This window comes from Pteropus alecto, unplaced genomic scaffold, assembly GCF_000325575.1.
Source record: "Pteropus alecto unplaced genomic scaffold, ASM32557v1 scaffold214, whole genome shotgun sequence".
Classification (NCBI taxonomy): Eukaryota; Metazoa; Chordata; class Mammalia; order Chiroptera; family Pteropodidae; genus Pteropus; species Pteropus alecto.
In genome coordinates, this window is record NW_006435787.1 from 463,744 (window position 1) to 477,281 (window position 13,538).

A 13,538-nucleotide genomic window follows, 5' to 3' on the forward strand; every position below is an offset into this window, starting at 1 on the left:
ACGCGCCCGCCGCACCTTCTGCAGCAGCAGCACGATGATGGGGATGAGGCGTGCGCGACTCTGCTCCAGCGCGACCAGCGTCTGCGGCGAGCGGACGAAGAGCTTGCTGTGGCCGAAGGCCACGTCCCCCTGCAGCCCATGCTGCTCCAGAAGGGCGCTCACAGCCGCTCGGTCGGAGCCCAGCAGGTGGTTGGGCCACGTGTACTCACAGGTCATCTTGTACCTGTCACCGCAGGACAGGGCAGTGCGTGTCAGGCCTAGGGGAGGTGTGAGGAGCCTCCGCCCACATGGCCCCTTAAACCCCTTCATGCCACTCAACCCTTAGTCCCGCCCACAATGCCCCACCTAGACCACGCCCTGTCGTCTGTCACCGAGGGGCCTCACGTTAACCCGTGATCACACCGCGCGGCTCCCGCGTGCCTCCATGGATGTCCGAGAAGTTGCTTTTGGGAACTCCTGCGTGCCCCTCGCCCCTGGGACTCCACATGGGGACGCAGCCCACGGGGATAAGGGACCCCGCTGTACCTGAGCAGGAATCGAGGGTAGGGCTGGCGGGAGGCAAAGCCAGCCCTGCGGACCCTCACGTTCTCCAGCAGTCCCAGATATGCGACCTGGTGGCGACAGTGGCCCTCGTCCAGCTTCGCGGCCACCTTGTCCTCGTTGGGCTTGATACAGCGCACGTAGAAGGGCTCCTGGGGGACAGAGGACTCTTGGGAGGCCAGTGTCACAGCCATGAGGCCACCCGGCAGGGGAAGCAGGTGAGCTCGGGTGTGCCATCTGTCCCTCCCCGGCTGCCGTCCACCCGGGGGAAGAGACCCGTGTGGTGACAAGGGGGGCTGAAGGGCCAGGGTGAGACTAGGGCACGAGGGGATGGTGGCCAGACCCTGGCAGGGCAGGAGGAGACCTAGCCCGGAGCAGCAGGGAGCCAGCTGGGCCGGAGGCCACCTCCTCGGCCCTCCTTCTCCCGTTTCTGGATGGTCTGCTCTTAAGCCGGCCACGGTGTCCCCCTGCTCCCTCCTCTGACTTTGAGCCCCGAGCTCCACAAGAACCTAGTGCTCTGCCATCCTTGTGGCCCCAGCTCAGGAGGCGATCCCAGCTCCTGGCAGGGCCCTGGCTGGGCCAACCAAGCTCCGAGCAGGGTCTCCTGTGCCCGGCCCCAGTGGGCTGCGGAGGCCGGCGTCTGATCCAGTGTGACCTCGAGCCGGCGCCGTCTCCCTGCTGGACAGGGGCTCGGCAGACGCACAGCTCCTCCGCATGACATGCACAGACAGTGGGGGCACAACTGGACGCCCAGGCACAGACAGAAGGATCTGGAAGGACCCAGGTGGAGCCCGGGCGGGGCCGAGGCTGGGGTGGTACCTTAGAGGCCAGGTTTTCCACCAGGGCCACCATGGAGTTCTTGAAGAGGGTGCCGGCTGTCAGGGGGCGCTTGGTCACCTCTGTGATGTCCTGCTGCCCGTCTGGCCACATGGCCCGCAGGGTGGGGTCTGTGCTGTGGACACAAGCTGCATGCCAAGCCGCCCTCGGGGAGGGTGGCCTCCACCCCAGCTGGGCCATTTGTAAGCTTCCTGGCCATGGGGAGGGGAGGCTCATGCCCGAGCTGCTGAGGGCCCTGCCAGCCCCAGCCCCGGGCCACCCACCTGTTGTACAGCAGCCGCTTGAAGTCCTGGAAGAGGGCGTCCCTGTTCTTGTCCATGAAGCCCTGTACTGAGTACCTGCGGGTGGCGGCGGAGGGCGTGAGGGCCGCGGGGCTCCTGGCACCCGGCCACTCCGTCTTCACAGGCTGGCCTCCCTTTCACTGTCCCGGCTGTGAGGCCAGCGGCTGTGCCCCTTGAGTCCCGCTCTGGCACATACAGGCCATGTGGCCCGGGGTGAGTGACTGAAGCTCTCTGTGCCCCAGCAGACGTCATGTGCTCAGAGCAGTGCCTACACACCAAGGCTCGCCCATGCACCGGGACCCCTGAATCACTGGGGACCTCAGACCCCCCTGACCCATGGAAGGCCCAGGGCCCCAGTCCCAGCCCACGTGCAGCCTGCACAGGCTCAGAGCACAGGACTGGACGTCTGGCCACTCCGTCTATTCTACTTCTCCTTGTGAGGGACACGAGGCACGTGTGCCTCTCCGTGAGTCACCTCAAATCTGCTTTGGGATGAGGCGAGAGACACGTTAATAATAATAATTGTGTGATTTCCGAAGGACACATTGGACCTCGGCACCCTGTGTGTGGCCTGAGGACAGGGGGTGGGGGGCTGGGGAGCTGGGGGGACAGAAATACAGCTCCGGCGGTGGCCGGCCCCTCCCCCACCTCTCCTTGGTGCTGACCTGCACCTCACAGGAGTTCATCTTGCTCATAATGTGAGAACCAACCCTGGGCTCAGAGCAGAGGCCCCACCTGGCTGCATGGGGGTGGGGCATTTTTAAAGCTCCCCAGGAGACTCTGTGATGTGCCCAAGGCTGAGACCCACTATATCAAAAGCCTGTGGCGAATATTTTTCAGTGTCTTAGAAAGAAGCGGGCAGAGGGAGGATAGAAGGCGGTGGAGGGGGGGAAGCCTCACGTGACGTCCCCCGCATAGTGCTTGATCCGGAAGTCTCGGCCAAACTCCATGGTCTTGTCTGTGGGGCAGAGCTGTAGGGGGGACAGGGACAGGCCAGGGTCAAGGCACAGAAGGAAGGGAGGGGGTGGACACTCCTGCAGAGGAGGCATCCAGTCCCCTGTCCCCACCGAGACAGGCGCTGTGGCGCCTGTGGGGCTTGTGCCAGCGCCGGAGCAAGCTGGACGCGGGGGCGGGGGCACCTGGCGGCTGGTGTAGTGTGGGTGGTGGCGGTGGTGCGTGTCCAGGGTCTGCAGGAAGATGCGGTCGGTGATGGTGCCCGCAGAGCTGCAGGCCTCGTCCAGCACGGCCAGAATGCCCCGGTGGGGCCGCTCCACCAGGTCCACGATGGTGGCGTTGTTGAAGTATTCCACCTGAGGCAGAAGGAGCGGTGGCTCCAGCCCAGGGCCAGACCCCGCCCCGCCCCGCCCCGCCCCCAGGCCCAGGTGCGGGGCTGCGCTCACGCTCTGCCAGGCGATGCCCTCCCGCTCGTACTCCTCCTGCTCCTGCTTCAGGATGAGCTGGATGAACAGCTGCTGCAGCTTCTCGTTGCAGTAGTTGATGCAGAACTGCTCGAAGCTGGGGGCAGGGGGCCGTCAGCACCCACCCACCAACCATCACCCGCCACCCACCAACCATCACCCGCCACCCGCCGCGGCGCGCAGGCTTCACGCCATGTGCAGTGAGGGCAGCGCGGCAGCCTCGTCCACAACGGCTGGTCCGCGGGCCCGCGCCAGGCCCCCAGGGGCCTCACTGTGGGGTGCCTCCCGCCACTCAGGCCTCTCCTCTACCCCAGCTTGTGTACCCATGGTGACGGGAGGTGAGCCGGGCTTTGGCGTCCCTGGGTGATACCACGGAGGCAGCTCGGGACGTGAGCCTGGGGTCAGGGACCAGCTAGAACAGACACCAGACTTCCTGCTTCCTGGCCCAGCCGAGCTCTTTGGGACTGAGGCGGCCCTAGAGGTTGGGGGACAGAGCATGGGGTATGGTGGCTGCCCACCCACCTGTTGACAGGGAACACTTCAAAGCCGTAGATATCTAGCACGCCGATGACCGTGTCCTTGCCGTCCCTCCGGGGGTCCCGGTCCCGGGTTTCCATGACACTGTTGATCCGGTTCACCACCCACTCAAACAGCCGCTGGTACACTGCCTAGAAGGAGGCCAGGCTGCTTATGGCTGCCTCCGGCCTTACCTCCTCCAGGAAGGCCTCCCAGATCTCACCCCCCATAATGCCTTCCCTATACGGTACCTTGGCACAGGCGTCCCGGGCGTAGCTGGCCTCAGCTGCTGTGTGGCCCTTCTCAATGACTTCCCTGCCTCCCGAGGCCACGGTGCGAGCCAGCAGGCAGCGCAGAACCATCTCCCGGGGCGTGGCCGTCAGCTCGGCCACGTGGTCTACTAGCACCTCCTCCGACACAGCCAGGCCCCCCTCCTCCTTCTCCACAAACTCGATGTTTCCCTGGTGACAGAGACCGGGCAGAAGTCAGGCTCCAGGTCTCAGAAGAGCCTGCGCGCCTTTGCCAGGGGAGGAGGAAGGGAAGGCAGGGCCCTAGCCAGCGATGTGGGAGGGGCCTGGAGCAGCCAGAGGCCTCCCCCTCAGAAGGGCACTGGAGTGACCCCAGGTGTCCTCCCCAACAGCTACGCACTGCCCACTCCCGGTGGCGCCTCACAGAGAAGGGAGGCTCAGAGGCCCTGGGTCACCTGCCCAAAGCCACGCAGGTGGTGAGTGACAGAAACAAGAGGCCGGCCTGCTGATGCCAGGCTTTCTGGCCCCAACTGCCCTGCCTGCCAAGCGCGGGCTCATCTTCCAGACACCGACTGGGCACCTCGCAGGCCTGACCAGCCACGTTCTGGGCCCAGTCTCCAGGGAGCCCACAGCAGAAGCGGCTCGGCTTCAGGAGAGGCAGGAGTGGCCAGCTGGGTGGCTGGGCTGTCAGAGGCCAGCCTCCTCCTCCACGGGTGGTTGAGGACAGCATGTGGGCCGTGGCCCCCAGCTGCGCAGCTAGGCTCACCAGGTGCAGTATGGCAGCCAGTATCCGGTGCACGGAGCCCACCTCCTCGGCCCGGAAGCCGATCACCTGCATGGCCTCTATCACCGCCTGGTGGTGGCTCTTCTCGTCACTGTCCGAGACCTGGGGGAGAAAGGGCTCATCACCCCAGGGAGCCCTGGTTCCTGCACCCAGAATGCATCTCACCTACTGCACCCGTTCCCGTGCTAAGCCCTGACTCCCGGACCCGAATGCCTGTTGAATCGGGCCTTGCTGAAGCCGCTGACCGCCAGCGCCCAGGGCCGTGGGCACCCCGGTGCACGTGGAGCCCCGCGCCTACTCACACTGAGCCCCGCGCCCTGGCGGGTGAAATTGTACAGAGTGGGGCTTCTCTGCAGGTGCAGCTCTCGCAGCTCTGAGTCTTCGCAGCCTCGCAGCACCTGGAGGACACGCCCCTCGGTCAGGCCCCGCCCACACACGCCACGCCCTTCTGCTGTCCTGGACCCAGCAAACCACGGAGCTCAGTGACCGTATGGATGCTGTCCGAGTCCAGGGAAAGCCCACTTCAGTAGCCGGAGTTGACACCCACTGAGTCCAGCAAGGAACCGTTCAGTGTCAGACACTGTGGACACCACACGAATACAGGAGCTCCCGCCTCGGTGGTCTGATGTGGTTATCACTGAATTGGATTCGGTGGGTCAGGATGATGTAGACCCACTGTGTCTAGAGTGATTCGGTGGGTCAGGATGATGTAGACCCACTGTGTCTCACCTCAGGGGGTGAGTGTGTCCGGGAAGACCCCACCTCGGTGGGTCTCGTTCAGTGTAGACACCACCAATGTCCAGATAGAATCCCCAACAGGATCAGACAGGGTGTAGACATGGCCATGTCCCTGGAGACCCGCCCCCCAGTGAAGGCGGCGCAGCGAGGGGGCGGGGAAATGGGCGGGGCCCGCCTTGCTCACCTGGTAGAAGGCGTGGAAGTTCCTTTCGCCCACGTGCTGCTTGAGGACCCGAGACTGAGGAGAGAGGTGCAGGTGGACCCGTGCTCGGGCAGCGGGAACCCCCCCCCAACGGACTTACCACAGAGCCCCAGGGAGCCCCGCCCTGTGAACCTGGGCCATCGGAAAAGGTCCGGTCCCTCCCCCAGGAGCCAGGCCTGGGAGGTCAGTGTGGCTGGGCAGCTCCGCCCCGCCCCGCCCCCAGGGAGGCCTCGCAGCCCACCTTCTCCAGCAGGTAGCTGTGGATGTGCCCCCCCACGGGGTCGCCTTTGAAGTCGAAGTTGATGTCCATGTACTTGCCGAAGCGGCTGGAGTTGTGGTTGCGGTTGGTGCGAGCGTTCCCGAAGGCCTCCAGCACGCAGGTGGACTTAAGCAGCACGTTCTTGACCCTGATGAAGCACGGGGTGGGGCTATAAGACCTGGCGCTGGGGAGTGCACCCCAGTCTAGCATCCCCGCCTGAGGCGTCACCCTGCACTGCCCCTTGCAAGCCGTAGACTGGCTCTTCACCCTGAGACGCTGCGGGAGGCACCTGCCAGCTGCTTGTGCTGGGTGAGGTCACCTCCCCACTCCCCCAGACCAGCCGCCGCCTGCAGTGAGGACATGGCTGCAGACACACTCTGCCATGGGCCTCCAGCTGCAGGGGAGCAGCTGCTGGTCATGTAGGCTCGGCACCTTCTGCCCCCTTGAACCCCACCTCACCCCACATCGACAGGAAGTGCAGGCTCCCGCACAGGAAGCTGCTCCCACCAGGCCTGGCATGAGCGCGGGTGAGCTGCCTGCGGCCCTGATTTCCGGTTCTGGCCTGCACCCGGACACCTGGCTTAGCCCGCTGGGCCTTCCTGAGCAGCTGGCCAACCTCTTTCTCCACTTCTGTCCCGTGCCCCGTGAGTGGCCCAGCCCATGTCTGTTGGACCTCTGCGCCTCACCTTCCTGTCCCCAGTGGCAGGGCGCCCCTGCACTGGGCCTCTCCTGGTCTCAGTTGAGAGGTCCTGGGTGTGGGGTACCAGGAGCCTTCCTGACAGACAGCCCCCGGAACTTGGCCCGAGCTGGGCTCAGTCACAGCCCTGCCTGCCCTCACCTCTCCACCTCGGCCCTCTGGCTTGGGTTGGTGACAGCCGCGATGTACTGCATGATGTGCTTGCTGGCTTCTGTCTTCCCCGCCCCGCTCTCCCCTGCAGGACAGCTGGACAGTCAGAATGAGGGGCCGTTCCCCCTTGCCCAGCCCCTGTGCCCACCGCTCCTGGTGCCGCAGCCGCCTCCCATCATGGACAAATGAGGGCAAGGGCCAGAGGTACCTGAGATCACAATGCAGGTGTCCCTGGACCTGCGCTTCATCGCCCTGTAGGCGGCGTTGGCCACGGCGTACAGGTGGGGCGGCCGCTCGTAGAGCTCGCGGCCCTGGTACCTGGCAATGGCCTCAGGCCCGTAGAGGGGCAGCTCCTGGTAGGGGTTCACAGACACCAGCACCTCTCCGATGTAGGTGTAGATCCGCCCCTTCTCGAACCTGGCATGGGCAAGCCCAGTCCTCAGCGCTCAGGGCCGTGGGGCACACACCCAGGTGCTGGACGGTGGGCCCGTGCAGGAGGCCCTAGCCCACCCACCGGGGGCTGAGCAAGGAGGAGGGGGAGGGTGGGCCTGAGTCTTCACCCACCGCAGCACAGTGTTGGGGCCCACACTGCTCTTCCGGGGGTCCTGACATCACAGGTGTCGTGATGCCCATTTTATGAGGGGACCCACTCGCCCAGGCCACACTGGGCAATGCAGAACCCGTAGGTGGGAGACGGGGGAGGGCCTGAGAGAAGAAAGGGGCTGGGCGGCGGAGGGAGAGGCCTTGGCAGTTTCCGGTCTTAATGGTTGGGCGGGGACCCAGAGGAGAAGGGGACCCCGCCCAGCCCCACCCAGATAGCGGGCGGAGGGGTGCCAGGAGGGCCGAGGGCTACAGCAGCCACAGCCCCCCAGCCCCTCCTGACTTCTCGCCCCTCTACTCAGTGCCTGTGTCCCCCCTCCCTGGGCTGTGCCGCCCTGGCTAGGCACCGGCTGGCCTGCTCCCCGGGGCGTCTGGGACATGCCGTCCCCTGGCGCCCATCCGAGTTCCTCTTCCTCAGCTGCCTCTGACACAGGAGCTCCCTGGCAGCCCCTCTACACTCTCTTAAACGCCACCTGGGACCCGTTCGGAGACAGTGTCCCATCTGCAGGCCGTGCGGCCTGGGGCTCAGTGTCCCACCAGAATGAGGATGGTGATCTCTATCTCTGAGCTGGTTTATAAGAATGAGGCGGAGTTACGCTTAGCTCTGTGCCACATAAAATAGCTCATCTCTGTCCCCTGACTCCAACGATCTGCTCACTGGGGCTGCCTTCTGCTCCCCCGGGGGGTCCAGGGGTGAAGCCGGCTCCTGGCAGCCACCCCATGTCACCCTGGCCCCCAGCTCCTCCCTGCCCTCTGCCCTCCTCTGTGGGAAATCAGGCCCCAGGTCACTCTACCAGTCGCACCATGCAGCCCCCATGAGTCCCCCAGAGTCTCAGCTTTCCCGTGTCCCTCGGGGCCCCCAGGGTTCGGGAGGGCCCCATGAGTGGGATGGGGCATCTGCCTGGTCTGGGTGCCAGGCAGGAGGGGCCAGCAGGCCCTGGTTGCGTGGGGGGCAGGGGTCTGGGAGTCCACCCCAGTACTGACCGGCCGCCCTGGCCCCGAGGGGACCATCCTGCCTGCCCCACCACGTCCCTCTGCAGTCACCCAGACCGTGGTTGGTGGCCGTCCACTGGATACCAGGGCGAAGGGACCAGGGTCTGGGGCCCACCTGAGCTTCAGGTTCTCCATGAAGTCTTCCATGGTCACTTGGTCCAAAAGCACGAAGTCCGGCTTACCGCACTGGGGCCCTTCCTCGTCCTCCATCCTGCCAGTGGGGCGCCCCAGGCCAGGTGGCCCGACAGACCTTCCTGTGCAGAGGGTGGGCGGAGGGAGCAGGCCCGGCCCCTCTACCCACAGCCCTCGCTGCCGCCTCCCAGCGAGCAGTGAAGTAGGAAGTGGGTTCTGGCCCCGGGGAGGGGCAGCCCCCCCACTCGAGGCTCCCCCCCCTCAGGGCCTCTGACCCCTGCTTCCTGGTCCCCAGCCTAACGGATGCTCTGGAGGGCTCCTGGCCCCTTTGGAGCCCCACCCTCTGCAACCTCTGAGTCCACCCCCATCTCAGCATCGGAGCCAGTCCCCAGCCTGCCGCGTGGAGTCGCCTGCCACACCACCATAGGGACAGGTTTCGTGATGTGACCACGGCTGCTCCCTCTGTGTCTGTGAATTCTCAGGCCTTAGCAGTAGGTGGGTTTTAGGGCAGGTACACTGTACCTGGATTAAATGAGAAAATGCCATGTGCGGGCAGGTGTCTGGGACAGGGTCCTAGGCAGTGACGGTCCTCAAGGTGTGGAGACCTCACCGGGACGGAAAGATGATAACCAGCTTCACGCGGGGCCCACCACAGGGCTGGCGTCTAGACTCACCCTGCCACGATTTGGAGTCTGGTTCCTTCCCACAGGTGCTGGGGTCCACCCACCTGTCCCTTCAGTAGTAAGGACCAGGAACAGTGCCAGGAGCCCTACCATCTGGCTCTGGGACCAGGCAGCACCTTTATAAGTGGCTCAGGTTTGTCTCCAACAGCACCCCTTGACCACGGGTGTCCCGTCCTCTGGGTGGGTGGCTCTCTCCCATCCCTGCCCTCGGCTAGAGCTGAGGGCTCCCCAAATTGAGTCACCCACATGCTGCCTTTGGGGTTTGCACTCAGAAAGCTAGTTTATTTAGCAATTGTTTTCCAATCAACTCACTTTTTAAGCTCTGAAATAACTGATATGCCAGTTATGGGTATTTTTCCCCAAAACATCTTGTAACAGCGTACTCAACTAAGCTGTAAAGCACACCAAGTGCCAGATGAAACCAGTCGCCTCCCCCCACAGGCCCAGACCCTCCCTCCCATCAGGAGCAGCTTGGGCTGCAGCCGGGGGCTCTTGGGGAAAACCCCGGGGAGTCCCACCCTCCCAAGCTCTGGACAACCCCTGACCCCAGTGCTGTGCTCGTGCAGGGGAGAATCTGGGAGTTTCACTTCCCCCAAACTCGGGGCCAATCATCTGGACCGTAGAACACGTGACAGGGACGAGCGGGCTGTCCCAGCGAAACTTCAGGACACTGATATCTGAACTCTGTAACATTTTCATGAATCATAATGTAATTTTCTTTGGGTTTTTTCACCATGAAAACCTCATGACCGTTGGCAGGTTGGGGACTGACCCACAGTGACCTTGAGCCTAACCAGCTTCCCACCCAGCACCTCGTTTACTTCACGTGGCTGAGATGACACACAAGTCCTTGGTCTGGCTGGACCTCTGGGCCTACTGGTCAGCCTTGGCCTTGTCCCTGGCTGAACAAGCGGTGACTCGATCGGCAGCTTCCCAGGGCACACCCCTGCAGGGTCTGACAGCTGGGGCCCCGTGAAGGTGGTGGGGACAGGTGGATGGCTGAGGGGCCGCTGAGGGCTGAGGCAGTGGTGTCCTCTCCTCTTTTCCAGGTCAGTTCCGAGTCAGCCCTGCCTGCCAGGGACCCTGGCTGATGGCCACTGACCCTTGTGGTACCTGCCTGTGCGTTTCTCGGCTCCTCTGCATGACTGTCCTCGTTTAGGGTTTGCACATTAAGATCCACCCCCGCCTCATCCAGAGGCACAGAGAGGAAGCTGCAGGGGAGGCCACCTCCACCGTGCCTGCCCGGAGGGGTCAGGAGGCTCCCCGACGCCTTCCGCCTCAGTCTCAGGGTGTGGCTGCCGTGACTCCACCAAACTGAATGTGAAAGTGGCCAGTCAGCTGGCCCGTTGCCACTGCTGACATCAGGCTGGGTGGGTTCGCTGGTGGGTATGACCAGGTATTTTCCAAAGAAAACAGATATGTGGGTGCACCACTCAGACTGAGGGCATCAGTTAGCACTTGGGTGGCAGTACTTGAGAGTATGCCCAGGTATGAGGACCAGCCGCAGCCCCAAATCTGACCCGGACCCGTGAGGATGTGCCTGGGGCCCCCTCCCCATCGTGCCTAGCATGGAAAGCAGCAGGCTGGACTGAAGCACACGTTTAAAATCCTGTTTATTCGATGTCCCTTGTTTCTCGTTCAGATGTCAGAGGGGCCTGGGTCGTGATGCACAGCCAGGATCCTTGTTTCTGAAGCAGACGACACAGCATCCAAACCTGGGGCCAGAGAATGTCTCTCAGACAGATACGCACACTGGGGCCCTGAGCCGCCCACAGCCGGCCAGAAGCCAGGAGTTCCTGACTCCTCCTAGGAGGGAATGGGGGGCTGAACCTCTCACAGAAGTGAGGCACAAAGCCTGGGTTCAAATCCTGCTGCACCCTCACCGGATGCATCAGTGTGGGTGAGCCACCACCTCACAGCACCGACTTCCTCATCTGTAAAAAAGAGGAAACTAGAAAAACTCGGAGACTTGATGTGAAAATTAAAATGACATAAGTATGTGGCCAGGGACTGTAATAAATGCCAACTGCCATGAGCAACAATAATAGAACGTGGGTTCCCGCTTCTGACTCCCCTGTGCGCTAAGTGGCCGGAGACTCTGCCATGGCAGGCGTCACCCTTTCCAGGCAGACACACCACTGACCTAGAATCCTGGGGGAGAAGGCTGTGCCGAATCCAAAACCATGAAGGCGATCTGGTGCCTGACACAGAGCTGGGGCCCCAGGAGCCCTGGCAGCAGACAACTGTCTGTCCACAAAATGGTTTCATGAACTTGAAGTCAATTACCCTTTCTGGGACTCAATCACCTGACTTGCAACATGGGAAGGTCAAAACAAGTAGATGGTTTTGAATGAACTTCAGAGCTGGGGGACTCGTGGAAAATGAACATAGGTAAAGCGGAAGTGAAGTGACTGGCTAGCCAGACACTGCCGCCATGCTCACCAGCGAGATCCACGGACCAGCCCAGCGGCCACGGGGTGGATGGGTCGCCACCTTTCAGGTCTCTTCCAGCTCTGACGTCCTGGGGGTTCTGGAGCTGAAACATGGGCAGGGGAACCAAGTATCATGTGCTGGGGGTGGGTGCCTGTCAGAAACTGTGAAGGGTCTGACACCCCCACCTCCAACAAGGTAGCCCCCCAGGTTCATGGGTGCTGGTGGGGGCTCAAGACTCCTCGATTATAAAGACAGCTAAGTATTCACATCAGCAGTAGTCAGAGCACCAGCCCCAGTTCCTACAGGGTGACACAAGGTGACACAGAAGGCACCACACATGCAGTGGGCTGCGTTACAAGAAAGGCCCCACGTGTGCAGGAAAGCCAGGTTGTCTACAGTGGGCGGCAGGCCCTGGAGGAAGGGCTCTCTCGTACATCCCCAGGCCACTGTCACCGGAAGGACCCTGAAAGGCAGTCTGGGCCAAGGGCTGCGGAAAGACGAGACTCACGAGGAGAGGAGTGTCTGCTGACGGCGGCCCGCGGGGGCCAGTGTGTTCAGCGTCTGCACTTGGACTGGAGGGAGAACCGAGTCCGCCGGAAGCTTCGACCTTCAAGGGAGGAGGTATGGTGTGACCTGGCCACGCTCAGGAGCACAGCTGTGCTGCCCTGCCCACGCCGGCCACCATTTCCATCCTGGCCCAACCCTGACTGCACCCCACCGCCCTTACACCAAGGCAAGGCCAAGGGCAGCCCCTCCAACCTGACCAGTCCTCCCTGTCTGGCATCCTGGGAGAGAGCAGAGCGCAGGGCTGGAGGGGCCCGGCGCCCTCTCCTATCTGCCGGTGTCCAGCTGGACGACCCCAGACCCCCTCGTGGACCTCCAAGGCTTAAACTGCGTGAAGAACCAAGAAGTTTGGCACAGGAGTTTTAAAGCACTAGTGCCCTCCTCTCCCACGGGGTTTTCTCGTACAGACAGTGGCTCGGGGCTCCGCGCTCCTGGAACCTCGCCTTCGGCGCCTCCGTCTGATCTGCCACTAACCGGAATCACTCAGGACATCAGTCCCGCAGGGCTGGGCTCGCCCGTGACTCCTGTCTACTCACTGGTCCCTGCAGCTGGCCCACCTCCACCCTTCCCACTCCCTCTGAGCTTCACTTTCAACTGCCGTAAGGCATTTCTTCGCAGGATATAGTAAAACAAAATCTGCGACAAGCCTGGAACATACCAACACCCAAAGTCCAGAACGCCGGCAAAAAAAGCGGCTGTTTTATAATCTGCACCCCAATCGCCAAATGTGGCTACTCAGCACCTGAAATGTGGGTACTATGGATGAAACACTAATCTTAAAATTTACTTAACCATATATGGCAAGTGTTTACCGCGTCAGATACAGTGCCCAGCACACCAGACACGGAAGGGAGCAGCAGTTGTCTGAAATTTCTATAACCTTGCTCTGGATGCAGCAGGGCAAGGCCTCAAACCGTTTCAAAATGTTCTTGCAAGCGCTGTAGGAATGCACGGGGTCACCGCAGACCCAAGCACGCTGGAGGCTTGCAGCCCACTTTCCTCCAAGCCCATGGGCCCTGGGCAGAGCACCGGGCCCGCCCGGAAGCCGAGGGGAGATGATCGCGGGGTTCAATCAGCCCACGTGGGTTTCTTCCAGGAGCCCACGACAGATAACCGGCAGATGGCAGAAAGGGAGGCACTCCAGACACATCCCTTCTGGCTGGGGAGGGGGGCTTGGGCGAGGCACCCCAACAAGCAGATGCGACGACAGCAGCTAACTGCACCCCTGTGACGCTGCCACTCCAGAGCAGAGCTCCCTAAACTTACCAGACCCCAGGAATACCCGTATCAACACGTCACTGCACAGAGCGGCCTTCTCTTCCATACTCTCACAGTTCAGAGGACACTTCGGGACAACAGGCAAGACAGAAGGCGGTGCGGTGAGGCCCCGGGAAATAAGGCGGAGGGCGCGGCGGGCCCAGTGCGAGGAGGCGGCACTCGCCCGGTTCGCGTGCGGCGGGGGA

General features: G+C 62.7%; 1 protein-coding gene and 1 non-coding gene across 4 annotated transcripts in view; both read right to left on the minus strand.

Annotated features, from left to right (window-relative positions):
• Window positions 1–13,532, minus strand: part of MYO1G (myosin IG) — an 18,163-nt gene extending 4,631 nt beyond the window's left edge. Inside the window, exons 1-20 of one of the 3 annotated variants that reach the window (XM_025046504.1) lie at window positions 13,342–13,532; window positions 12,271–12,402; window positions 12,020–12,118; window positions 11,521–11,614; window positions 8,379–10,793; window positions 6,879–7,087; window positions 6,662–6,755; window positions 5,806–5,971; window positions 5,547–5,600; window positions 4,927–5,022; window positions 4,607–4,726; window positions 3,844–4,053; window positions 3,599–3,744; window positions 3,059–3,173; window positions 2,798–2,968; window positions 2,559–2,629; window positions 1,641–1,715; window positions 1,360–1,492; window positions 526–692; window positions 16–223 (exon numbers count right to left, since the gene is read on the minus strand). In XM_025046504.1, coding sequence (XP_024902272.1) covers window positions 16–223; window positions 526–692; window positions 1,360–1,492; window positions 1,641–1,715; window positions 2,559–2,629; window positions 2,798–2,968; window positions 3,059–3,173; window positions 3,599–3,744; window positions 3,844–4,053; window positions 4,607–4,726; window positions 4,927–5,022; window positions 5,547–5,600; window positions 5,806–5,971; window positions 6,662–6,755; window positions 6,879–7,087; window positions 8,379–8,473 — 2,130 coding nt within the window. In that variant the 5' untranslated portion in view covers window positions 8,474–10,793; window positions 11,521–11,614; window positions 12,020–12,118; window positions 12,271–12,402; window positions 13,342–13,532. The remainder of the gene's footprint in view (window positions 1–15; window positions 224–525; window positions 693–1,359; window positions 1,493–1,640; window positions 1,716–2,558; window positions 2,630–2,797; window positions 2,969–3,058; window positions 3,174–3,598; window positions 3,745–3,843; window positions 4,054–4,606; window positions 4,727–4,926; window positions 5,023–5,546; window positions 5,601–5,805; window positions 5,972–6,661; window positions 6,756–6,878; window positions 7,088–8,378; window positions 10,794–11,520; window positions 11,615–12,019; window positions 12,119–12,270; window positions 12,403–13,341) is intronic. The other 2 variants (XM_025046503.1, XM_006911480.3) reach the window with 2 other exon arrangements.
• LOC112479438 lies at window positions 12,934–13,065 on the minus strand. Its single transcript, XR_003046194.1, has one exon. It is a non-coding gene; the product is annotated as a small nucleolar RNA SNORA9 (small nucleolar RNA).
• Window positions 13,533–13,538: the final 6 nt, after the last annotated feature.